The following is a 27,831-nucleotide window of genomic DNA, read 5'->3' on the forward strand; positions in this document are numbered from 1 at the left end:
GAGCTGGTGATTTTGAAAATGGATACGGGGCTTAGGTTGGAGGTCAAATTAACTCTACCCGATGTGGTACAGTCATTTCACGTACAGCACTAACCCCATCCCCACAGCGACATCTCGGCCAGCTCTATTATTATGAGCGACCAATGGGGAGGCGACGCGACGGAATATCAACAGACAGCAAAATTTCAATATTCTGTGGGGTTTTTCTCGAGCTATAAAACATGTCATCAAAGGTGAAGGGACCACTCGAAAATGACCGTGATATCTCCTTTTTTATGAAGGGAATAACAGTGATTTCAAAGAACGCCCGTAACGGTAAAATAGTCCCCAAAGCACAAGAATACAACAGAGGTGAGTCAGTTTTATTCATTTTATTGAATGACAGTCAAATTTAGCGATATTAAACTTCAGAATCGACAGTATTTCATTTCCCATACAGAATCTCATAACGCGTTTAAATTCTCAAAGGCTGCCTGCAACCCAATACCGCTTGCACCCAAAGGTCATCGTCCCACCAGTAATTAATTATTTCACGCTCTCTAATAATGACGCGAGCTTGGGCCGCCTATGCTGTAACTTACTCGATGGTCGTCTTCCTATCATCACTTCGTCCTAGCCTTCCACGCAGTCGTTTTTAGGGGACTCGAATTACCTCCTCCCCACAAGGAGGTAATACGAATCCCCTAAAACACGACCGCGTGGGAGGCTACAGTTCATCCTTGCGATGAATTCCCTTACAATACTTCAATTAAGAGCAGTTTCGTGTCCCAAAAAATATTTTAAAAAGTTAACTCAGTCAATGTTGCTCCTACTGAGATCTAAATAAACGTCAAGAAAAGGAGAACACAGAAATTTCACTCCTTGTACGTTGCTTGGCAGTGATCTTTAAGAGCATGATTAAGCTCCGTGTGTGTTATAACTGCATGGGAGACGGGCGGTGCGAACGAAACTGCCCCGAAACAAATTGTTCAAAAATTAGTTTATCCACGAATATTTGTCCTATCAAAACGATTGAAATATATTTGTCAAGCTTGAAACATGGAAATGAGACAAGAAAGTCCACAAGGATTCCGATACTTCACTGGTTTATTCGTTTGTCTTGGTTTTAACAACGTTCACTAAATTGGAGCCCTGCGCGGCGAAGGCGCGCGTGCGGAGCGCCATAGCCAAGAGAAATTGGTAAACCCGTCAATGCGATCCGTACGACCGTGCGTCCGTACGCAGCACTACAGAAAAACTCAAGTGTGTGAAGCTGTGTTGTTTTAAGAAAATTTTGCACTCTATAATAAACACGTAATCGCGATGAGTCCTCGTACAATTAAGGATTAATTTGCGAAAACTTTTAAAATACGCGTGAAAATTAATCCTTAATTCTACTCGGCTTCATGGAATGACATATACATATTAGCTTTCTCACACACTGACTTGTCAAAGCTATTTTGATACAAAGCTATATTAATCTCGGTTACTCGTTATTTTTACTGCTAAATAGAGGAGTGGCTATGCAATAAAGAGACCATCTTTTGAGGTTGAGGAAGGGGAGTGCAGGCAGAGGCCACCATCTATTTTGGGGTTTGGTCTTCCCTAATGCTGTTCTAACAAGTTTGCTCGAAGATCCACCTTGTCTGGAGTAGGGGTTATAGAACACACCACCTATTCTGTGAACATTACCAACACAATTTTATTGGCTTTAAAATTTGAGTTGACACAGAAATATTCAGCTAGCAAGAGTCACCATTGCTAGATAAACAAGAAAAGTGGGGTTCTAATCTCATCGTTATTTTTACTGCTAAATAGAGGAGTGGCTATGCAATAAAGAGACCATCTTTTGAGGTTGAGGAAGGGGAGTGCAGGCAGAGGCCACCATCTATTTTGGGGTTTGGTCTTTCCTTATGCTGTTCTTATCTTATCCGCAATTTTAAACGTGAATCATCCAATCTAATCATTTAATTTCAACAATGCAGAGCCTCCAACAACTTAAAATTCAACACCAATTCCGCTAACTCGAACTATTTTTGTTTTCCTTCTGATTTGAAGTCAGCGGGATTCTACTGTGACTCCAAAGCTTGCTATGAGGAATTTTCAGTTATCAAGGTGTATTTAAGCTCAAATTAAACGCCGCCAAAATTGTTGCCTCCAACAAAATCGTTGTTGACTGTGAGTATTTTTTTATTTTTCCCAGGAATGGTTAATTGGAGCGCGCCCAAAAAATTCGTCCCCTCGTGGGAAGCAATCTTCACGCTGGGTCACTTTACTATCCCCAAAGAAAAAGCAAGGATCTACTCGCAAATTAAATCATCGAGCTAAATTGCCTGATCACAGAGCATTCAACCAACATACGTTGGTCCAGCATAATGGGGAGCAGAGTGCTGAACATTCTTACATCGAAAATGCACAGAAATGTTGGAACATTTAGCTGGGGTTTTAAACACACTAACGACAATGCTGTCAGGGAATTATTTATTTATTTCCGCAAGTCTTCTGTCGGTACATGTTATATCGAGGAAAATCGAAAGAATCTACTTTGCAGTACAATGTTGACTCGTAGGTAATTTTGGCCCGTGTTTCTGAGGCGTAAATCAGTCTTCCTCAGAATAAACCCAACCAGCAATACGTCTCCTGCTACTGATTTTCAAGTACCATTTGTTGACCAGGAAAAAAAAAAAGAAAAGAAAAGAAAAGTCCGGCTAAAGACGAGACACTATAATTTATAAAACAAAGACTAAATTTGAAGATAGCTACTGCCCATAAAGATCTGTAAGAAAGGCAAGTTTTGATATCATAATGTCAAAACAAGCCGCTTAGAATGTCGGCTACTTAGCCCACATACAAAGTCTCCTTCCCTAAAGTTGCCCGCAGAGATGTTAACTCGCCCAAAATGTCAAAATATGCCCGTATAAAAGAAGTACCTGTCTTTACATAAACAGATGCAATAATGCGACACTCTCAAAAGTAAACAGCGACTTGTATGTAAAATTAGAGCCATCGCATCGGCGACTTAACTCCACTAAGGAAGAATTGCCATGTAGGGGAAGTAACCGGTTACTATGTCTTGTCGGCAATGAAATATGAATAGCCTTTCCTAAATGTAAACTACAAAATGAATCCTATTCAAATGCTAATCCCAGAGTAAAAGACATTTTTCTGGTTTGGCCGGTTTGCTCCCAGGATTTCTGGGTACTGTTCTTTCTAACAACGATGGCTGAATTCGCTGGATCTGTTGCATCATCAGTTGGAATGATTGCTCGACATTCAGGCCAGTCTAAAGAAAACACAAAACAAATGTCAGAGCAGCTGAAGCGCTGAGAATACAGCTACACCGAGGCTGCTTTCAAGTGAATAACAAAGTTAAATCAGGCATGTTTCCAATTGTGAACACCTATATGAATGCTGCTTTTACGCGTGAACACTGCCACACTCGTATAAGGCCTGTTTTTCAACTATAAACCTATATCAAGGCTGCTTTCAAGCGTGACACAGCTACATCTCATTGTTTTCAAGTGAGAACACAACTATAAGAAGGCCTCTTTCAGTTGTGAAGAGAACACAGCTATATCAGTGCTGTTTTCAAGTGTAAACACAAATATAAACTATCAGGGGTACATGTATTTCCAGAGCAGGGTTTATTCTAAAGGATGGCATTGCCGGGCCACCGTAAATAAAAACAAACAGGCACATACAATTTGCAGAAGTGTGTCAAACGTGGCGCTCAAATTTCACCAAAATTTCAACTAAGAGTCTTACAGACTAAATGCATCGTATCTTTGGGAGCAAGGGTAATGTTTTGAAATGGTTTTTTACCACACTTAAAAAACGCCACATTACAAATTTCATCTGGTATCAAAGCAACCTATAAAAGTGGGGTTGGGTATATTCGTTACAAGTTACACTGTATGTGCTGGCCACTGGGTATATAGATGTTAACGATACTGTTATAAAGTCTGAAAACTTGCATGGATTTAACATAGAAGAGGTCCGTTTCTCATGAGCATTTTTCAGATCCGTTTCTACCAACTAGTGATCGCTACTTGTGTTTACTGTCCCATTGTGATTAGAGTTTCAATGTTTGTTAGATGATAAAAATTGTCGGTGATGGAAAAATATTTACGACGCAATTTTTTGGGCTAAAATAGTTAAAGGAATTTTATTGGTGTTGATAACACCTTGTTCACCTTCCTTTGATGAGTTTCTACCAGACTTGACCTTTAACCAATCCTTTCCAGGAAATAACTATTGCTCATATTTTTAATCAATTTTAGTTTATATTCTTGGGTTCTTCTACCACATTAATGCCAGTTGATGTTACCTTGAAAAATGAAGATATCCGAATAACGATATCTGTACTTTTAAGATGTTTGAAAGTAAATACTACGATTTTACAGTGATTATGAAGGTAAATATCCATTGTGGTAATTCTGCTATCGGCCACATACTGAATGCAGTGTATATAATTTGAGTGATAAACTGGACACTGTGCACGTTAAAATAATACTTTTACGGAAATAATTCTCAGGAAACACATCACAGGTCTCAAAGAGGTTATGTATTAACTTTAGAGACCATGTTTCACCTAACTGGGTACCAGGAAATAATTACATAATCAGAGGTCTAAAATAGAGTCAGGATTTGGAGAACCAGACAGTGCAACCTCACAAAAATTCCAACGATTAGCCACACTGACAGCAGGCTCATCTTCACAAGGGTTTCTGTTCTGCAGCCAACTCAAAATGTACCAACAGCTAGCCACGTTATCAGTCACAGAACATGAGTTTCCGTTCACAGTAACTTTCACCAAGACTTCTTTGGACTTGGCTGCATCGACCTGATATCACTATTAAAGGGTTTCTGTTGCCCAATGCTGCTAAAATATTCTTAGACTTCTGATGTGAGGATGCTTTGAGTGCTGTATATGAAGTTGTTTTTTTGTTTGGGGTCACATGACCAGGATTGAGAATACGTTTTGGGTCATTTTCAGACCACGGGGTTGTTCTGGAGTATTGTATTTTGTTTTAGAAAAGGATTATACAGTTACTTGGAACCAAACTTCGGTAATCATTCCACCTTGTAACAGTGTCACCTACCTTGGCTGACGTCTCAATTAATGGGATGTTCACATCAGATGAATTGCAGTATTCTAACACTTCATCTTTCATTACTTCTCTTTCCTCTTCTAAATCCTAGAATGAGAAATCGGAAGTGTGTATCAGTCATCTTGACCCCTTAATTGGTTAAAGGGAAGCAGGGACCAGGGGAATCAGAACTCATTTGGGTTCCCACATACATGTATGTTGGATCTGTCTCGAGTTTCATGGTGTCATTTTCAGCACGCATGCATGTAGCATGTTAATCAGGTGTACAGCGCCGCACATTTATCATATTATTTATTTGCATCCTATCTGTTTACACTTGGTTATTTATTTTTTTATTTATTTTTTCTTGTAATATCAGATAATTTACGGTAGGCCAGCAACTCATTCATAAAAATACAATAAAATAAATAAATAAATAAATAAATAAATAAATAAATCACTTCATTTAAGTGTCAATGTATTTAGTGCAGAGCACTAATTGGGGACACTTTCCAGATCGAATTAGAATTTAGAAGTGTTGGTTTTTGAGGAGAAGGGAAAACCGGAGTACCCAGGGAAAACCCTCTTGGAGCAAAGACAAGAACCAACAACAAACTCAACCCACAAATGACGCCGACTCTGGGAATCGAACCCGGGCCACACTGGTGGGAGGCGAGTGCTCTCAGCACTGCATCATCCCTGTTCTCATGAAATTGTATAAATTATGTACATGTATAGCAAGAAACAAATATAAGATTTTACCAACACAGTTGATATTAGGTACATGTAATTTGGTCACTGTAAAGAGATTTGAGTAACAGTTGACGTTTTGAGCGTAAACCCTTTGTGATTCCCTCTTACATGTACATGTACAAAGGACTTACACTGCAAACATCAGAACTTGAATCTCTTTACATATGTATGGTGTCTGAATTACTTGATTAACTCTGTTGATAAAAAAAAAATAAATAAAAAAAAAAACCATTTGTTTGCAATCCTTACTGTACAGCACCATAGTATCTTAAGAAACTACATGTACACTGTGCATGAAACTCACATATCAATGTATAGAAGAACTTACCAACTTATTTCCAACAATGACCATCGGGATAGCTGAAGTGAGTTGATGATCTTGGATGATCTTGCTTCTGAGATCCTGGAGCTCGTGCCAACTGGACACAGAATTGATGGCAAACAACACTAAGAATGCATCACCTGTCGTTACTGATGAATCACGGAATGAGCTGTATTCTTCCTGCCCTGCTGTATCAACTATCTCCACATCATCTAATTTTCCATTATATTCAATCTGCATTAAAAGATTGTAGAATTAAAATTAACAACTAATTTTACAAAACTGGTGATGTCATCACCTTTCTCCTTTTACAAGAGTAACATCACAGCTGTCATTTATTTTACACATTTTGGGTCAAATTCTGCAAGAGGTGTCTGAAACCTACAATTACATGTACATGTATGGCACTCTCATGTATGAAAGCAATGTAACCCAACATCATTGGAAATTAGAAAAAAATATTCAATTAGTAGTCGATAAGCACATAAACTTTGCTGCAGTGCATGTCTGTGCTAAAGCTGTATTGTACAGTATGTATACCTATTATAATTCAGAGACTTGTCGATAATGTTAAATACCCTCTGCAAACATGGTTAACTTTGAAATTTGTTGCATTAACTACACACCTGAAAATGCTACAGTATGCTGGAAATGTAACCTACATGTACAGCTATCAGAGCACCTTTCATGTACAGGTGAACATGACTGTTAATCAAACGGTAAAAAAATATCAAAAATGTAATTATTTAATTTACACATCCAATCTGTGTATGTATGTGGTGTTAAATCAAGTATATTCTGTAGTTCAAGTAGAAATATCCTGGGTACCCACAAGGTGCGGTGCAGAGGAGTTTTTGTTCTGCAGCCAGCTCAAAATGTACCAACAGCTAGCGACGTTATCAGCCACAGATCATGATTTTCCAGTCACAGTAACTTTCCACAAAACCTCTTTGGACCTGGCTCCATCGATCTGATATCACTATTAAGGGGTTGATGTTGCCTAATGCTACAAAATATTTTGAGACTTCTGATGTGAAGGATGCTTTGAGTGCTGTATATGAAGTTGGTTTTTGTTTTGTTTTGGGTCACATGACCTACTAGGATTGAGAATACGTTTTGGGTCACTTTCGGACCGCGGGGTTGTTCTGGAGTATTGTATTTGTTTTAGAAAAGGATTATACAGTTACTTGGAACCAACTTTCGGTAATCATTCCACCTTCTAACAGTGTAACCTACCTTCGCCGATGTCTCAATTAATGTGATGTTCACATCAGATGAATTTGCACTTATTCTAACACTTCATCTTTCATTACTTCTCTTTCCTCTTCTAAATCCTAGAATGAGAAATCGGAAGTGTGTATCAGTCATCTTGACCCCTTAATTGGTTAAAGGGAAGCAGGGACCAGGGGAATCAGAACTCATTTGGGTTCCTACATACATGTATGTTGGATCTGTCTTGAGTTTCACGGTGTCATTTCCAGTACATGTACGTCTACATGTAGCATGTTAATCAGGTGTAAAGCGCAGCACATGTACATGTTTACTGCACCCTAGACTGTTTTTTGTTGTTTTTTTCTTGCTTTGTGTACATGTTTGTGCGTGTGTCCTATCTGGTTACGCTGTTCTTTTTTTCCTTTTATAATTTAATTGCATTTTATCTATTACACTGGTTTATTCATTTATTTACTTATTTATTTATTTATTTATTTATTTATTTTTTCTTGTAATATCAGATAATTTATGGTAGGCCAGCAACTCAGTCATAAAAATACAATAAAATAAATGAATAAATAAATCACTTAATTTAAGTGTCAATGTATTTAGCGCAGAGCACTACATGTAATTGGGGACACTTTCTAGATCAAATTGGAATTTAGAAGTGTTGGCTTTTGAGGAGAAGGGAAAACTGGAGTACCCAGAGGAAAACCTCTCGGAGCAAAGATCACAACTAACAACAAACTGAACCCACATACAGTGTATGACACTGAGTCTGGGAATAGGACCCGCGGATTGCTGGGAGGCGAGTGCTCTTAGCACTGCGTCATCCTTGCTCCCTTGAAATTGTACATGTATGTACATGTATAGCTGAAACAAATGTAAGATTTACCAACACACTTGATATTAGGTACATGTAATTTTGCCACAGTGACTGTAAAGAGATTTGAGTACTGACATTTCGAGTGTAAACCCTTTGTGATTCCCTCTTACATGTGCATGTACAAAGAACTAACACTGGAAACATCAGCACTTGAATCTCTTTACATATGAATGGTGTCTGAATCACCTGATTAACTCTGTTGATAAAACCAAACATTCGTTTCCAATCCCCACTGTACAACACTATAGTTTCTTAAGAAACTACATATGTACATGTAACTCACACATCAATGTACATGTATAGAAGAACTTACCAACTTATTTCCAACAATGACCATCGGGATAGCTGAAGTGAGTTGATGATCTTGGATGATCTTGCTTCTGAGATCCTGGAGCTCGTGCCAACTGGATACAGAATTGATGGCAAACAACACTAAGAATGCATCACCTGTCGCTACTGATGAATCACGGAATGAGCTGTATTCTTCCTGCCCTGCTGTATCGATCTCCACATCAAAGTGAAATAATTTTCCATTACAATCATTTCAATCTGCATTAAAAGATTGTAGAATTAAAATTAATAACTAATTTCATAAAACTGGTGATATCATCACCTTTGTCCATTTACAAGAGTAAGTGTATCACAGCTGTCATTTATTTTACACATTTTGGGTTAAATTCTGCAAGAGGTATCTGAAACCTACAAATATGTACATGTATGGCACTCTCATGTATGGAGGCAATGTAACCCAACATACTAAGAAATTAGAAAAAAATCATCAATTAGTAGTCGATAAGCACATAAACTTTGCTGCAGTGCATGTCTGTGCTAAAGCTGCATTGCACAGTATGTACTCTTATTAAAACTAATGCCCTCTGCAAACATGGTTAATTTTCAAATTTGTTGCACACCACACACCTGAAAATGCTACAGTATGCTGGAAATTTAACCTACATGTACAGCTATCAGAGCCACTTTTATGTACAAGTGTACATGACTGTTAATTAAACGGTAAAAAAAATTATAAAAAAATGTAATTATTTAATTTACACATCCAATCTGGGTACATATGGTGTTAAATCAAGTATATTCTGCAGTTGAAGCAGAAATAACCTGGGTACCCAAAGGGTGCAGAGAAGTCAAATTTAATGTCAATCGCGGCTAAATTCACTGCGAAATTGCACAGCAAATTAAGTTTGTTGATACAAAAACGTGATCGAACAAAGCATCATGAGATCTTACAATGCGTCTGTTGAAAGATTATCCCCAAGACACAAGGCGGCATGCATCAATGACTGAGATATATCCAAAAGTGCACGCTAATGAGATTCATGAACTGTATGATAAGGTGTCCCCTAACCTTAATTCTCACGAAAACACACATAATTCTGTCAAACATGAAGTCATATGAAAACGACAAAAAGGCCTGTTTTATATGAAGTACCAAATTCAGGGTTGGGTGCATTTGGGGGTGCATCATCGTAGCTTACACACAGGCGACCATTGCCAGCTACGTTATCTTTCGACAACGCCCTGTGGGGCACCAAGCCTTAAGGTCTCCAATGGGTCCTGGTGGGTCCACAGAAATCATTTTCTAGAATAAACCTCTTAATTACAGTACACATTAATTAGCAACAGACATGTATAAGACTTTACAAAACACAAAATTAATAGTTTTGCTTGTCTCTCACTACAGATCACTCTCCACAACTCAGATGCATACCTCCTTTCTATATGTTTCCTCTAACACCGAAAACAATGTATGTGGAAAGAGTAACAAGACTGTCTTGTCTGACATGGTTTAGTTCACAACGTGGTTTAATACATGTCCCACCAGATTATAATAGGATCCCATCAAGAAAAGAAGAAAATGAAAAGAAGACCATACATGTACAAAGTGTTGTTTTTGTGGTTAGGAACTGTTAGTGAAAACTAGAGAATTATAAGCTGATGTAGAAAATGAGGTTAAGTTTTAAATGTACATGTACATAGCCTGCGAGCAAGCTCTCTTGGGGGTGGGGGGCGGGAGGGAGAAAGAGGAGAGAGCTTGCAACGATGTCTCAGGAATTTGAATGCCGCCCCCAATACTCCCCGCGGCTCCCTGCTGTCCTAGCTGTCAGAATTTGGCCAATAAGCGCAAACCGAAAATAATAGCAAACGTAAACAACCATGTGAAAGGTACAATATACACTTCGAAAGACGGGAATCCTTGCTGACAAAAACTATAGTTTCTCTGATCGAGTATGCTTACCGAGTGCCACAAAACTCAGAAAATTTAGTGAAGGATTTTACTTAATTGTGAGCACACTAAAAGCCGATTGACCAAAAGGTCGAGGACACAAATCAAATGTCGTCTCAAGGGTCAAGCGAATCTTGCCGACTGCAGTATCAACGCCACAAAACTACTGGACATAAAAAATGTCGAAAACTTGACACGGTCCGGCCAGGGAAAAGAGAAGCAGTGCAAGGAAATCGGAAGGATCTCAATTTTGCAGCCGGGTTACCGAGAACGAGGACGCAGTTCTCAATATCGACAATGTGGTTTCACTGGAACACTCAACTCGTGTGAAATTTGTGATGTTGTGAACGAATAGCAAAGCCGCAGACGAGAGAGTGCCAGATCAAAAGGAAATCGTTTCGCTCCTAAAGAACGTTGCCCTAAAAAACTGGCAGTTCGCTGCTAACGCCGTACCGAAGCACTCAGAATTGAGTCAATATATTCAGAAAGCTTTAATTTGTGGCGTATTAAAGCTGAAAGATGTTCATATTTTTTTCGGCTGAGCCAAACACCAAACAAAAGCTTAAATTTGGCCTCAAACTTGTCCCAAATCTCGTAGGTAAAACTGCAAGAACATCGCTACTTTGAATTATAGCATTAGCAGCTTGACTTTGCTCGGGTTTTAGTTCCAGAGAAAACCTAGTAAGTTATTTAGAGAAATTCTCGCAACCTTCACAAATAGAAACTCCGCCACCATTTTTGTGTTGTCAACACGACGCACGCGAAGAGCAATGACGTAAGCACCAAATTCAATATCCACCAATCAGCATTTTGCGTTGAAAAATTCAACGCAGAAATGAAAACTCCTGAGACATCGTGGCAAGCTCTCTCCTCTTTCTCCCTCCCGCCCCCCACCCCAAGAGAGCTTGCTCGCAGGCTAACATGTACATGTACAGCAGAACCCATGTTAATACAACCACCTTAAAAACGGTGAAATAACCCCATGAAATTCCATGGAACTCCATGAAAATTTTCCATGGAAACCCATGGAATTCTATGGAATTCCATGGAGTAAGTTTTAGGACATGGAATTCCATGGAAATAGCTCCATGGAGTTGCTGCATGGAATTTAATGGAAAATTTTCCATGGAATTCCATGGAAATAGCTCCATGGAGTTGCTGCATGGAATTTAATGGAAAATTTTCCATGGAATTCCATGGAAATAGCTCCATGGAGTTGCTGCATGGAATTTAATGCAAAATTTTCCATGAAATTCCATGGAAATAGCTCCATGGAGTTGCTGCATGGAATTTAATGGAAAATTTTCCATGGAATTCCATGGAAATAGCTCCATGGAGTTGCTGCATGGAAATTGATGGAAAATTTTCCATGGAATTCTGTGGGCAAAAGTTCCATGGAGTTCCATGGAACACAACTGCATTCATAATGAATTTGATGGAAAGACAAAATCCATAGAATTCATTGATGAAAACATTTCACTGATCATGCTTTGCAATAAAATGCTATGGAAACAGCTTTAATAATTATTATAAAGCCTAAAATTATACTAAAGGCTTTGACCACATTTAGTGACTGAAGGGACGCACCGATTTATTACTTTTCTGTGATCAGGGTTTACATTCACAGTTATTTGCTATTACTGAGAATGACATTTTTCAGTGATGAAAATTATTGTAGCTAAATATATATACACCTGTAATTTTGTAACTGTTATAAACTGAAATTAATATACATAAAAATTATTGAATATACTACAGGATAAATACTGCATAAAATAAGCTAGTATCAAACGTTTGATATTGAAAAAAAAAATGAATTGAAATAGTGCATTAAAAGGTTTGAAAAGAGAACAAGTTTTATTTTTTTAAGCCCCACAAAATTCATGCTAGACTTTGCTAGAATTATGGCGAATTTCCTTTAGGCTATTTAAAATTATTTGTGCCTCTGTCCTATCTGGCCATCACTCTTTCACTAATCCAGCAAAGAAAAATGATTATTTTACAGTCTTAATTTATTGACACTAATTTATTACGAAAAGGTCAATCATGTTTCACTGGTTGCCGGATTAATAAGAAGGGGTGTGTGTTGATAAATTCACTTATCATGTCTCTCATAAAATACTTAACAATTTGTATGTTAGTTGTTTCTGTAACTGATTCATGTAGAAAACTAAAATATTTCTTTCACTCTCCAAAAAGTAAGGGGAGTGGGGCTGAAGTCCCCCCAGTCCCACCCCCTCCACAGGCTCTGATCTTGTAAGAGTATTTACTGTAGCCCCCAATTCACCTATCCAGGCCCTTATAATATTATAACTGTGGATGTACAGTATTTTAATTGGGTGCTATTCCAGAGACCAAGTGTGAAAATTTCATCCACTTTACAATTAAGCATACAAATTTTATTAACACTCCCCAAAGGGGCTTTTCGGCATTAATCATCTAAGAAAAATTATTATAATATGTGAGATTATAAGAGAAATTACAATAGGATTATGATAACATAAAATAAGATAAAAATACAATACAATCACCATAAAAATAATACAACAAAAACTTTAAACATCTTCCGCAGCAGGATGTTTACATTGTTGAAAAGGGAAGTTGAGTTATTTGGTAATTTGTTCCTGAGTAGTAGTAGTAGAAGTCACGATTCATAACAAAATGAATCAGTTAAAATAGAGTCCAATGGTCATAAGTGACTTAGCTTGTTGAGCAGGATTTGGTGACTTCAGTACAGTCTTGAGTATCAGCCTTGACAACAATATTGAGTTGAAAAACTGTAGTAAAACAGAAAATTGAGCGCTTTAAGTGAGTTCTTCTGAGTGATCACAGTGATCTTGTTAGTTTCTAAGTAAAATGAGGGTATTCAGCCTTTAGCTGACATCTGAGGTGGCAGTTACAAAAATATACACCCAATAGCAAATATATGCATGAAGTTGATAATGATCTCCATGCAAATTCATTCAAATCAAGATCACGTAAGTCTTCAGCTTATACCAAGGCATTATATTAAACCGGCTACAGATAATAATATTTATTACCCCGTTAAACAATTGCAAAGGTTTTATGTTAAAAATAAATAGGGAATGTCCACTTCAAAAATCTCGAATTTGCTCTATAAAATTCAAGAGGGGCAATTGCACTCGCAGGGCTGCAAATAACGGCCGGTCAACGGACAATGTCCGGTCAAAATTGGGTATTGACCGGACAAATCCTTGGATTGCCGGACATCTTGTCCGGTCCTTTATCGACTCATTCAGAGAAATTTTAATTTTTAACAATTTGATAATCATGAGGGACAACATTCATGTTTCCGAAAGAAAGCAAAAAAGAATATAAAACTAGACAAAATGAGTGGTCGAGAAATTCCCGGTAGTCGCAAATTTCCACGATGTCATCAAGTCCTGTCGCGACCGAAAATCATTGTGTCTTCCGTTATTTTATTTACTTTTTAAAAGTGTTCCCAATTAGTAGAGGGTTTTACCTTTGGCTAGATACCATGATTGACTCTTACATAAAGCGATTGATTGTTTGATTGATTGAATGATTGGAAAGCACCCTCACGAAGAATATAAATCTCGCTGCACCGAGAATACTTCACGTAGCATTTGTTGAAAAGTGCGAAAAGCGAACAACCCATATGTCAGTTCCGGCACACCCTGCAAAACATGCTTGGTTACTAAGCTTTCTAGTGATTTCATCACTCGATGCAACTCAAAAAACGTGGAGGAATAAGGTTATCTTTAAGGGATTCTAAACGGAAGAAAGCCAGCGAGCGCAACAATTGTACTGGGAAAAAGACGCTATGCATTTAATACAATTACATACAGTGCTGCCGAATTTCGAAACCCTAAGATACATGTAATACGAATTAAAGTTGAGTGTTTCTTGTTTATGTTTACATTTCAGTTAGCAACTTCTTTTTTCAAATTTATTAAGAGATCGATTGAACCCTTCAGCTTTCATGTATTCTGCACATTTTACTTAAAGTTTAGCTGTAGAAATTATGTGGCGATTGCCAAAGTGTAATATTAATTATAAGTGATTTTGCCAGTTCCACGTATTGAATGAGAGGCTGCTACTGCAATAACGGAGAGTAATAAAAATATTAACTTGTAATTATTATTGCCAAACCGACTTGGATTCAGTTGTTTTTTAGTTATAAAAGGATTACTGTGCAATCTGGGTTCACTATCGCAAGAGTTAAGACTGTTCAGTAAAATTTGACCGGCAAAAAACGGGTAGTGTCCGAGCAAAAACATGTTTGACCGGACAACGTGACCGGCGCCTGCCCGTTAGTTATTTGCAGCCCTGACTCGCCCAGAAGATCTATAAAATCACACATTTTCACGCAGTCTTTCATCAATCTTACCTCTTTATAAAAGTAGTCATCCACATTTGCTGCTTTAATCCATCATTTTTTTAGCTTAACCGAGGTAAACATCCAGAGGAAATATCTCCTGAACGCTCGAATGGTCTTTTCCCGAGCCTGCAGTGTAATATCTGCTGACCAAAATAGCTTTGTTCATGTCCAGTCTTCCCAGTCTGAATGAAATCCAAGACTCAGTGACTCTAGTCGCTTTCTTAATTACTCATTTTAAAAGCTAGCATTGCGCATGGAGGTCGTTGGAATTATGATTCAAAGCAGTGCTGTTCTTTTTGGCATTAAATGGAGTCAAGATTCATCAAAGAAGGTTTGAAACTAATAGTGTTTTCACAAGTGCAGTTTAGTGTACGACCAATAATTGTAAGCTTTGTTTTTTTAGTTTTAACGCTTTTCTTGAATTATGAAAGGAAGCCAGTTGCAAATACTAATATCGGTTACTCATCTTGGTTTTATGTCTTTATCTGTTCAATTTAAATAACATACAAATACAGCTCAATCTTGTTGTATAGACAACAAGTATACATCCTTGCTCTTTCTTCCAAACCATTTGTTATGCCATGGTTAAATATACAGTATGGTTCAGATTAAAACTCACAACAAAGAAACTGTGAATTGTAAATTCCAGTGTACAGTAAAGTTCTGATAGGTTTGGGTACAAAACAGCTGCCTCAAAATCATATTTTGTTATAGCGAGAACAAATAATATGAAATGTACATTGTAAATCAAGCTTAAACTCAGCTGAATAAAATAGTAATAAAATATAATACGTTATTTAACCATGCATAGGAGATTAAACAGAGTTAAATAGACTATTTTATACATAATTATTTTGCAATGGACTGGAGTCTACCTCCAAACCAGTATTTTAAATTTCTCTATTTTTTGATGGCCTATTTTATTCATATTTTTGCTGGAACTGGCCATAACCAGTATGCTATCTGCAGAAAAATATAAATAACAATGTTGTTATCTTCTCCACTGCTATTCATGATCAGTGAATACTTAAGGATGTTGCCAATTTAAGGTACAGTACCGCTTAAAACTAAGTTGGAGCATTTGCACGCGGTAAAACCTCGTGTTTGCCGAACGTGATTACTGCGAATTCACCGTGTTTACAATTTTTTGAAATCACATAACTGCACAAAATGTACATGTACTGAAGTTACAGTCTTGGTAATCCCTCACAGTATACATGTGTATGTACATGGAATTGTGGTGATGAACTGGTGGCCTGAAATGCATTTTATCGCACAATTTGTTTATAATAACAGTGTATATGCATGTACAGTCAACTCTCTCATAGGGACCACTTCTTGTAAGTGACCACCTCCCGTAAGCAACCACTTTGTAAACAACCGTTTTGTTTCTCAGTTAAATGCTGTTTCAAGAGCTCTCTTGTAAGCGACCACCACTCAAATTTCTTGAGGGACTGCGACCACTTTTTAGGCCAGAAATTACACATATTCTTTTGTTTTCTGTTTCCGGTAAGTGACCATCCAACATAATCACATATGATTGTTAGTAAATCATTACGCAGAAGTGACAAAAGTTTAATTTTTAATAATGCTGCCCTGGACTGCTGACAGTTAATAACAGTTTACAGACAGAGAAGATGGCTATAATTAGATTAAGCTTGGCCAGCGATTCTCAAAAGTTATAGTCAGGCACTCTTAATGTTCCAATCATACCACTTTTCGTGGACATCAGTCAAAGAAAGCCCTTAAATTTATGCAATGCCCTGGCTATCCCTTAAGAAATTAATAAGTGCTGCACATGCAGCACAATAAAAATAATTTCAATTATTGTTTTAATTAGTCAATTAATACCAATGATAATGATAATGATAATGATAATGATAATGATAATGATAATATCGATAATAATAATAATTCACATAATCCAACTTAGCTAATGTGGGGTCATAATACTGAGAGGAGACGAAAAATAAAATTTATAGCATCTGGATTCCCTATTCAATCTCACTGTCTTAATGTAATAAAGTGTATTTCTACTGAACAAGAAAACATGTGCACAATGAAGGGAGATTTACAAAATGCTGGTCCCATTGACCTTTGCTAAGCCCCCTCCCCCCCCCCCCCCCCCCCCCCGCTCCCTCTTCAAATGGCAGTTCTGTGCTCCAAACCCTTGGAAAATATACTGAAGTTTTATTTTGGCACCATTTTAACAACAATGCTAGTGATTTGTCATGCGGAGATTGCACATGCCTCATTTGAAAGAAAACAATGTAATTTTGAGGACTAAATGTACACAACAAATGATCAATTTATCCTGTGAAATGACAGAATATTGCCTACATGTAATACTTAATAGGTAAAATTAGGGGGAAATCAGTGAAAGAGTAAATTAAAGCAATAATTTGCTCAGGGATAAAAATAAAACCTAAAAACAATCTTTTTTTATGTCCACAAAACACATACACTGTACACAGTAATTATATAGTACAGTCGGACCTCTATTAAGCGGCCACCCTCCATTAAGCGGCCACTTTCCAAAGTCCCAAGTTATTCAGTTGTCAGTTAAGTGCTGTATTCGATACCTCTATTTGACAGCCAACCTCTATTAAGCGGCCAGTTTCAAAGTCCCCAGGGTGGCCGCTTAATAGAGGTCCGACTGTATTTCATTAGTTTATATTTTTAACAACAAGCTTGAGATTTCTCTGAATATATGCATGGTTGTGAGGGCTTTTTTCTGAGGAAACCCTGATCTGCACTTGCCATGGATATGTTGAAATCTATTTTTGGACATCCATGGGAAAAAAGTAATGTTTGCCTGAAGAAAATATGACTTCCTTTAAATTAATAATTTATATGTAGTATTTAAGGTTGATCTCTAGACTGAAAGTTATATTTTTGTTGCAATGTTTATTATTATCCAATGTTGTTGCTCCAGATCCAGAGTGTTTATTCCAGGTGCGAAGTTTTTACTCAGTTAATCCTATGTTTTTATATTTCTGGCCCCAGTTGTTCAAAGAGCAGATAATTTTATCCACTGGATTAGTCGCTATGCGGCAGATAATTTTCGTATAGCCCTATAATTTGTGTATAAAGTAGAAGTGTCTGTCTTATTTAAGTATGAGATTGTGTGAAAAACGTACCAAAAAGCTTTAGTTGGAATACATTTTTTCCGCTGGATAGCAACTTATCCACGGGATAAAGTCATCTGCTCTTTGAACACTTGGGGCCTGGATTGTAATCCAGTTTCTAGAGTGCAGTCCTTGGATATGGTCAGTGCATAAGGAATGCAAGTGTGTAGTTCAACCCGAAGACGACAATTCTATATAAGTTCTACATGTGTATATGCAATTATCATTTGATAACTTGTGGAAGGTGGACTTTGTATTTCTTGAATGACTTGAAAACTAAAATCTCTGGGAAATTTTGTGTATCGAAGCAAAGAAAGTATTACTCAACATCATCTTGATCAGGAAAAACCTCATTTGCATTTACTTTTAACACACAATTTACATTATGCAACTACAAAAGTAGTTTTGTCGGAAGACCTCGTCAGTTGGTCCCCAGGTTTGTTTTAAAATGCAGGTTCGTTGTAAACCGCCATGGCATTTCAAAACGTAAACATGGTAACTAACTAACAACAACAACAACAATTTATTTACAGATTTAGATTATATAAAGGGCTTGTCCCGCAATTAGCCACAAAGCTAGTCGAGGCGGGACAAGACAAAAAAAAAATTACAGCAAATTACAAACATTCTGGAAAAACGGAAAACTTGACTTTACATAATAACGCAGATTTAGATAAGGCTATACATCAAAATTAAAGTAAATTATATGTAACTTTTTATTATCATTAATATTACAATAGAAAAGAGATGAAAAAGGAAAACGGAGAATCAGATTATACTGGCAAAGTGAAGGACGTTGAGAACAGGTTTTAATCGGTGCATGCTTATTTACAATCGCCAACTGGCGAGGTCTTCTGACGAAACTAGTTTTGATGTTGCATACTGTATGTAAATGGTGTGTTGAAAGGAAGTGCAAATGAGCTTTTTCCTGATCAAGTTGATGAAATTAAAATGGCTTTAATTTATAAATTAACCGTAAGCTACAAATTTTTGCCACAAAATTTTTGTGGTTAAATTTAATGTTATTTTTAGCCATAAATGCTTCTGAAGGAGCCATACTGTATCAGATGACATTTTGGGGGGTAAGGCAGATCAGGAATGAATTTTCCTGTTTAACCTGTTCACGAGCCTGGTTGGTTGGGTAATAGCTGCTAGAACCAGTCGTCAGTCTTCTGAGATTAGTTTTAGTGTATGGTATGATAGGAGGTGATGTTAAGTTAGAATTGGTTACAGTTTTGCATAGATCCAGGATGGAAAATGGTCAGATATTTCACAATAAATATTTGTTGAATAAGAGAAAATTCCTTGGTTTAATTAGGGAAAATGCTTCTTAGTAACTTGAAAACCCAGGAAATGGCATTTTCAGGAGTTGATCCTGGACTCCCTAAAACATTGACATGGGCGTTTGACACTCGCATTATCAGAAAATATATTCACATTTATTCCTGGATCCATGTTTATTGTTAAATAGCTTGTATTAAGGAGAATGCAGCAAGTGATTTCACTTTGATCTGATTGGAAATTTCTTCTCACTAGATGACTGGCCTGGTTAAAAATAAATTTGAAAATACATTATTTGACTGTATAGCACATAATTCCATGACGAGATCATCATCAGCGCTTTATAGTATAGGGGCACTCTACGACTGAATTGGAATTTAGAAATTTTGTTTTTTTGGAAAAGGGAAAAATTTTGCTGATCATGGAAGAAATTCTTTTACTGAGTGGAGACACCTACATGTACTGAATAATGTTACTATATAAAGTTATATGTCTTTAATTTCAATTTTTAAGGGAACAAGACATCAATAGTATATACACATGACTGGAAGTGGCAAAGACAGCAGCTACTAGAGAAGAACATACTGGAAGTTCAGGAATGTAATGTATGTAATATATTTTAAGATTTACTGTAGCTCCGCCATTGATTTTGGTCTCATGTAAGCTTTGTTCTTTAATTACTTAACCTTATAAGCCTGGTGGCTTCCCTTAGGCTTCCTTGCCATAAAGTATTTAAATAATAATAATAATAATAATAATAATAATAATAATAGTAATAATAATAATAATAATAATAATAATAATAATAATAATAATAATAATAATAATATAATTGTTGAGAATGATGTATTATTCCAGAAAGTGACACAGGCATACTCGGAAAAAAATCCGAGTGCTCCTCTTAGGAGTCGCACTTAAGACCTTCTGATTACTAGTTCGGATGCTCTACCACTGAGCTACAGGAGACTCATGGGAGCTAAGGCCATTAAACTAGGTTCATGGGACAGACATACATGTAAACCACACGTTCGACATTCAAATCCTAGGAGTACGCACTTTCTGGAATAATACATCATTCTCATTCATTCACCAGGCTTGAAATATAACATCACATTTATTTCAAATATAATTGTTGTATTTGTACAATTTATGGCAAAACAATAAACTGAACTGAACTGAATGCCAACAGTTAACCTGACACTGTTTGGTGCATATAATGTGGTTTATTTTATTATATTTTTGCTCTAAAATTAATTTTATCAAACCAGTTTAAATGTGTAAATGGTGTGTTTCTCTTACAGGTCTTGAAGTGTCAGTTGTCATATTGAAGTGCAAGATCCCTTTTGTTTCTTTAGACCGATACTTCAAAGACTCACAACAGGTTAGTTCTTAGGTTTTATTCTTGGGTTGCCCAAAGGTCAATTACATGTAATTTTATACAGAAGGTGAAGCTTTCCAAACAAGGCATGAATTGGCGTTAAGGTTACCTTATACCTTCAGAGGTTTCTCGCGTCCAAGCGATTTAGCGGCGATGTAACGCATCCAGTTAAACTCAAGGTTCAAGGTTCAAACTGTAGATACCTAAACCCATATATCAAATTAAAGCTTGTACAGCTGGCTATCAAACTATACCAAGAAGTTTGAAAGAAAATGAATTGCCGAATTTTTAGCACTGTTTTTCTAAATTCAATTTTTTTTACTTGGAGTAGACACTTTAAAGAGGTAAAACTCAATAGGAATTTGTTCGTTGGTCTTCAAATTTGGACAGTAGCTAGTTTAACATATAAACAACAAAACCGTGTCTTCGAATTTGTTCTTTGGAAATGTTTTTTCTCCAAAAGCGATTTTGTACAATCACTCCGCATTTTTTTGAGCCTATTACGAAAATGTTCTGTAACTTTTCACTGCGATTGAATATGGCAAAATGCAGACACGTTTTTTTAGCGCTTTGGGTCCGAAAACTGTGGAGCAAATTAAGTTAGCAAAATATAATATTCGCTTTGACTTGTAGCTTTCAAAAGATGATTCAGACGCTCACATTTAGAGGTCGTGAAAAATTCGACAACTCACTTTATTTCAAAACTCTTGGTATAGTTTGATAGCCAGCTCTATAAGCTTTGATTTTATATAAGGGTTCAGGTATCTACAGTTTAAACCGGACGCGCTACATCGCTTGGACGCGAGATACCACTAAAGGTAAAGGGTAACCTTAAAACAAGAGACAACTTGTAATGTAGCTTAATATAATTTAGACCTTTGAGCTCACTGCTGGAGGCACCTCATGGTTCGCTTTGCTTCCTTGCTGGCCTGTAAGAAAGGTCATTTTGCTTGCTTTATTTTCAAGCCGTTTTCCCTCTCCGCCCTTCCTTTGGTAAGCATTCCACTGATTGGGTTTAGTGCGGCTTTAACCCATAATATCAAAGAAAAAATTCTCCTATCTTGTCATCATACTTTTCTCATTAAAGTACTGGGGAGAATTAATTAAAACATCAAGAAAATTCACCTTGGGTAATTATATCCTAAATTCATATGACCTCAAGGGTTCAATAAGCATTAATATTACAAGGATAAATTTGATGCTGATCACTGTTAGTGTTTAGAGAGCTAATAATTCTTGGAGAAATTCAAAGCAAAATTTTTAACCAAATTTTATGATAATTAAGATCACATTTCCAAACCCCCTTCATGGTACTGATTTTTTTTTTGTTTCCTCTTCATGAATTATAAATGAATTCAAAAACTAAATTTCTCAAATTCATTAATAATTCAAAAGCCAAAGACAAAAGTCATCATGCACCGTGACGTGTTTGGATATCTGATGAAAAACTCCTCGTTTTTTCATCCTTAATTTCCCCTTCAAAATCAGTTTGTTTGAAATTTTATGTCAAACACTCGTCACAGTGTTTTATCACAATATCAAAAACCTCGAAGTCTGTCAAAAATACTTCGCTACGCGTCGTATTTTCAACTCTCTTCTCGGTGTTTGATATGTGATGAAACACTGTCTCGTGTTTTTAAAATTAAGGGATTTATTAAAGCTTTCGCAAAGAGCAAAAATGCCTTCTTGCCTTAAATCAGCATCTTATTACAATTTGTGGGTAGGATATTGGGACTTTTATGCTCCAGTTACTCATTTCAAATCCTTCTAATTTGTCTCAGTGTTTTAACCGTTGAGAACAGAGACAAAATTGCAAGGATTTGTATGGGGTGGTCGGAGCATAACAGAGCTAATATCTCACTCCCAAATTGCAATAAGATGCTGATTTTTTGCAAGTAGGCATCTTTTATCATGCTCTTTCAAAATTTCTCAACAAATCCATAATTTTGAAAATTTTGTTTTTGTGACATCGTTACTGCAGTCCTCTATTTCCAAAGCGTTCTGTGTAGTGTTGTGAAGCTAATGTAAGGGTGTATTTTCGACTTTCATCTTAGAATACAGTTGTTGTCTTGATGGATATTTTCCAGATTATTTGACATTTTCCTGCTGTTCAAAGGTTAGAGTTAACAGTTGTGCTGTGGACGACCTCGAAGTTTGAAATCAAGGTAGCTCTCTGCTAAGCTGGGCGGGCTGCTCTTCAGTAGTCACAAATAATGGAACATGGAAACACAAGCGGGGCATTTCCTGTCATTTTTATCTATAGAGTTCCAAAAGTTGGCCAACAATACTGAACGATCGATAAGAGAGGCAATCATTAAGTATGCACTGGTTTTAAATTCTCTGCCTTAAGTGGATATATCTAAAATGTTTTTATTTTCTTGTTTAAATCTGATTAACCCAGGCCTCTGTAGTCACACATTTACTATTGAATCCCTGCTGCAAACCATTGTACTAAAGCTCGTTCGTAACTCTAACAATTGCCCTGTTGGGCTACGGTTGGGATACGCTGCCGCGCATGACGGGATACTAGCCGTACTAGGGCTGTGACGTCAGTACAGGATCACCAATAGCGAACTTAACGACGACGGCAACGGCAGCAAAAACGTCACTTGAAAATATATCTCTTCGCGATTTTTCCAATTCATTTAACTTGTACAATGTAGGCAAAGTATCCTGGAACTAAAATTGATAGGAACGGCGTTCACGTAAGGAGGAAGAAGGAAAAATTACCATCGTGTGCTCGCGTTCTCCACAAAACCTTGAATTTGGTCATTTCACGTTGTTGTTTTGCTGATGACGGCAAAAAAGTGTACAAAAACATATAGCACGTGCAGAGTGATTGTTTTTGCTCTTTAAACCTTTTGTTTTGTGGCGTTCTTGTTACCTTTGCCGTCGTCGTTAAAAGTTACCAAGTCTTGCGGTTTCTCGGTTCCTTAGTTGTTTTTGGCGTGCGGGGGAAAAAACTGTGTGGACGTAATAGTGACCCGGGGTATTGAATCCTAACAACGAAACAACTGGGGAATAGAGAAACTGCGAAAGTAGCGATCCTGTATTGACGTCACAGCTATACTAACAACAGTCTGCAATCCTGCGTGGTATATTGTATCACACTGGAAGTGAAATTTCACGTTTTACGTCTCAAGTTCAGGGAAGAAAATTAATAGGGATTTTTTATTTTTTTGCGATTTTCACATGAAAACAACATGAAGATTTGACCTAGCAAATAAAATTTCGGACATACACTCTTTTACTGGCCTTTTTCAAGCTCTAAGATTGCTGCGAAAACAGCTTCATCTGTTGTGTTTCTTGTTTTACTTACTGGACAATCAAAGAGTGAATGAGCTTTAGTTAAATGGTTTGCCATATATCAAATCAAATTCTGGGACTATCAGAAGGTAAAAATGTCCTCTGTTTAGAGGCAGTGTGATAGAGTGTACCCAGCTTTGAACTCCCAACGTTTTTTGATGGAAAAATAATCTTAAAAGTGGCTTCTCTGTATTAAGCAACAAGAAAGAAATGTAGCACTTTTTGTTTGTAATATGTACCCTTACTTCCTGAAATGCACCTATTCCTGAATTTGGGTACTTTGTATAAGGCCCAGTTGAGAAGCCGAACTTTTCATGAGCCGAACTTAATTTAAATAAAGTTCGGCCCAAATCACAAAAATCCCCCCTTTTGATTCAGACGCCGAACTTAATCAGCCCAACTCAATTTACTTGAAGCAAAACTAATCGAAATGTTAGCGTCTTTTTTTAAATTAATTAATGAATTTATTTATTTGAAATACGTTAGAATAATTTATGCATTAGGTTCGGCTCATGAAAAGTTTGGAGTCCTAATCAAAGCCGTTCCAAAGCCGAAATTCCCGGCTGAGCCGTTCCAAATTGAAACAGTCATTCATAACAGATTCAGACGCCGAACTTTTCATGTACTTAATTCGAGGTATTAGGTTCGGCTCATGAAAAGTTTGGCGTCTGAACCGAGCCTAAGACAGACCTCTTTGTCATTTTAATATTACTTCATATTTGACGGAATTATTTGTGTTTTAGTAAGAGTTTAGGATAGGGAACACCTCGTGATGTCTATCATACACATCAATACAGTTCATGTATATCAATATCGGGCATTTCTTTACAAATCTTAGCCTGTGTGGCAGGTGCATGAAAAATACATAGGGCGTGAGGGAGGGAGACAGGCGCGTCTCCCTCCCTCGCACGCCTTATATTTTTCATGCGTCTACCACGCAGGCTAGACATATCTCAACATGTGGAACTTGCAAGGGATCCGAGTAAAGCGTCAGATGTGTTTCAGCAATTTCAAAGTAATAAACGACCGTTGTGTATTTGCCGTATTTTCTTACTAATTGCCCTATCGCCCTCCAAATGATTGTGCGGTTTAAAAAAACACCCGCCCCTGATAGCGGCCATGTTTGGGTGTGGCTCATTTAGCTGCAAAGGAGTAATGTTTTCGCTCATGGCCAACGTAGTCATTCCATAGTCTTTCGGAGGCAGTCGAATGGCACTCACTCAGTCACTACGTAATCATTAGTTTATTCCTTAAACCTAAATCAACCTATTGACGCAATATTGCGCAGTTTCATTTTCGCTCCTCACCTCTCTTAGAAGGGATATTTTTGTCCTGAATTGTTCTTATTGTCTTCAGAAAGACTGATCAATCAGAATGCGTTGTCTGCGCATAGATTTATAGGTCTTAGGCCAGAAAGCAAGGCTTTTGTCCTATGCGTAAAAGAACAAATATCAATCAAAATAGCAGCCGTGTTCTTCACGCATGAATTTTCAAGACTCCAATTTGTCGTTTTCAGATTAAACAAAAAATAGACATTTTAAACACTCAATTAAATTTTGCACAATTCAGTGGTCACAAAAAAGGAAAACAAACTGCTCTACTCGACAATGGCACACTGGCCGAAATTAGCAACAGCAGCCGATAAGAACATGTCCGCTGGTTCAGTTTTGAGCTCGTTCAAACACGCTGGTTCAAAAATAAATATTAAAAAACACTCAAATAAAGTGTACACAAAGCAATGGACGAACAAAAATGGGGAAAATGTGGCTTTGACTCACTAAGCTCAGGGCACACAGGACGTGAACACTTGGCTCTGTCGTCTCGATCTACAGTCCTTGTCAAGTTTTGTTGTCACACTTCACAAGCAAGCCGAAAATGTCCCTCTCCTGCTCCCCTCCCCTTCTCGATGTTGTTTTTCGGAATTTTTCTTGCCAATATTGTGAACTAACATTGAGAGGGCAGGGTGGCGAGATCTGTCCCATCTAATGTGACTAACACTTCGGTTTCTCTCAAAACCATGACGTCACTCACCAAAACGCGCGCTCTCATTGGTTCTTGTAGTCACATGATAGGCGGCGTTTGTTCCCTTACCTTATCTTTCACTACATTTCACTAGGGCACTCGAAATTTATTCTGCATTTCTCGGTTCTGGGAAGGGGGGGGGGGGGGGGGGGGGAGGAAGGATGATAACGAGCCAGAGGTTCTTAGCAACGAAAATAAAACTTCGGCACCCCTTGGAGATACCAGGCAATTTGCCTGGTTTCTCCACGGGACGTCAAATAACTTGGAGCATTCCAATGTAATAGAATCCATTCTGGCATTTCTTCTGTCTCGCTTGCGGCGTTAATTTTAACGCGAAAGTGTTATAATCCTTGCGCCTAAAAGTTCTTTTTTGCAAGCTTTTAATTAAATTTCTTTCGAGATATGACGTGTCTTCAAACGGATCCCGCATGACATGTTTTACTACAGTCTGTTTCGGGGCACGCAACAGTTCAGTAGTGGAATCTTTTCGCAGAAATTCAGATTAATACGTAATGAAAAACGGAATCGTGACTTTAATTGCCCGCCACACAGGAATAGAAGGAGGCAAATATGTCGTTAACACTGGGAACCCTGACTAACTTGGAGATCCTTGGAGATACGGAAAATGTTTCAGCAAAGGAATGTAAATCGATCCGATTAGTTGGCTTATTCGTATGCACACTGCAAATTGTCGGCCTGAGCTTTTTTTTTTTTTTTTACTGATATAGCGCGGGCTTAAGATCTGCTCGATTTATAAATTCTGCTGCTCTTTGACAGATTTCATATTTAGCAAGGTTTATACAAGCAGTTCCATTGCGATCAAGTTTTATCAATCGGGTCGATTTCGTCCACTTATTCACTTTCTTGATGTGATAAATCGTTATGTGTAAATCAACTCATGCTAAATCGGCCAAACAAAATTCGGCCCAATAAATCGGCACGCGTGCGTTAACCTTGGGCTCACACAAGTACTAGAAAAGGCTACCAAACAAAATAAGCTAAAATATAATAGTAAAAATAGAGCTGTAACAAGGATAAGACATATTGGATTAAGAAACGTTCTCTGGTTAAAAAGATTAAAAACATGAGCTTTCGGCTATCAAATAAATTGACTAGACGTTATACCCTCTAAGTTTTCTAATATCCCTTTCCTTAGCCGAAGTTTGGTTTTTTGTGGTAATCGTAAAAAATGTTGAGCCTCTTTCACGTCTTGTTTATCGTATTAATGTACGTGGTGGACCCAGACATTGAATTCGCGCCTGTTTGTATTCGAATTTTTATGCTTAAATAAGTCACAACAGACCCTTTGAGCCATACGCATGCCGTTTCACAATCTTTGCATTTTTCTGAATTCTTGAGGTGTTCTTTGACATTTGTGAAGTGATGTCCACAAATGAACGCCAATGAGATGCATTAAATGTCTGACATCACAAGATGTCCCCTACCGTAAATTCTTACTAAAACGCAAATAATTTTGTCAAACATTTAACAATTATTCCAAGAGCGCGCGCTGGATATGAGGTGATAGATAGCCAACGACGCGCGTAGCACCGAGTTGGCTATTATTTAAAAATCATCTCATATCCAACAAGCGCAAATGGAATAATTGTTTTATTTAAAAAAATCAAGAAATATTGCTAGATCTTACTGATTTCACTCTGCAAGAATAACAAGCAGACAATTTAATGGTCGCCATTTCTCGTATATACCATGGCCGCTAAGCCAATCAAATCACTCGAATTGCATCTATACAATGATTCAGTTTTTAATACGATATAATATGAAAACTGACAAGAAGGTCTGTCTAATGTGAAGTACCCAAATTCGGGGTGAGGTGCATCTCTGGACATTTGTGGTACTCAGGGACAAGAA

At 37.3% G+C, this 27,831-nt stretch overlaps 1 protein-coding gene and 1 long non-coding RNA gene across 12 annotated transcripts in view; one reads left to right on the forward strand and one right to left on the reverse strand.

The window, feature by feature from the left end:
* Positions 1 to 356: 356 nt before the first annotated feature.
* The window catches only part of LOC146468817 (ras-like protein 1), a 348,000-nt gene continuing 320,525 nt past the window's right edge, over positions 357 to 27,831 (reverse strand). For 2 of the 4 annotated variants that reach the window (XM_085123915.1, XM_085123914.1), the window contains exons 2-5: positions 8,556 to 8,791; positions 6,151 to 6,378; positions 5,082 to 5,177; positions 357 to 3,262 (exon numbers count right to left, since the gene is read on the reverse strand). In XM_085123915.1, coding sequence (XP_084980041.1) covers positions 3,119 to 3,262; positions 5,082 to 5,177; positions 6,151 to 6,378; positions 8,556 to 8,579 — 492 coding nt within the window. In that variant the 5' untranslated portion in view covers positions 8,580 to 8,791 and the 3' untranslated portion in view covers positions 357 to 3,118. Of the gene's footprint in view, positions 3,263 to 5,081; positions 5,178 to 6,150; positions 6,379 to 8,555; positions 8,792 to 11,745; positions 13,259 to 14,853; positions 14,983 to 27,831 lie in introns of those variants that run through there. The other 2 variants (XM_085123913.1, XR_014867333.1) reach the window with 2 other exon arrangements.
* On the forward strand, positions 15,044 to 25,180 carry LOC146468818 (uncharacterized). 8 transcript variants are annotated; one of them, XR_014867389.1, is made up of 4 exons: positions 15,047 to 15,175; positions 19,767 to 19,858; positions 20,555 to 20,634; positions 22,686 to 24,984. It is a non-coding gene; the product is annotated as an uncharacterized LOC146468818 (long non-coding RNA). The 8 variants fall into 8 exon arrangements; XR_014867390.1 differs by having other exon boundaries at positions 22,719 to 24,984; XR_014867387.1 differs by having other exon boundaries at positions 22,748 to 24,984.

This window comes from Pavona decussata, unplaced genomic scaffold (genome assembly GCF_977016875.1).
Source record: "Pavona decussata unplaced genomic scaffold, jaPavDecu1.1 SCAFFOLD_128, whole genome shotgun sequence".
Lineage (NCBI taxonomy): Eukaryota > Metazoa > Cnidaria > Anthozoa > Scleractinia > Agariciidae > Pavona > Pavona decussata.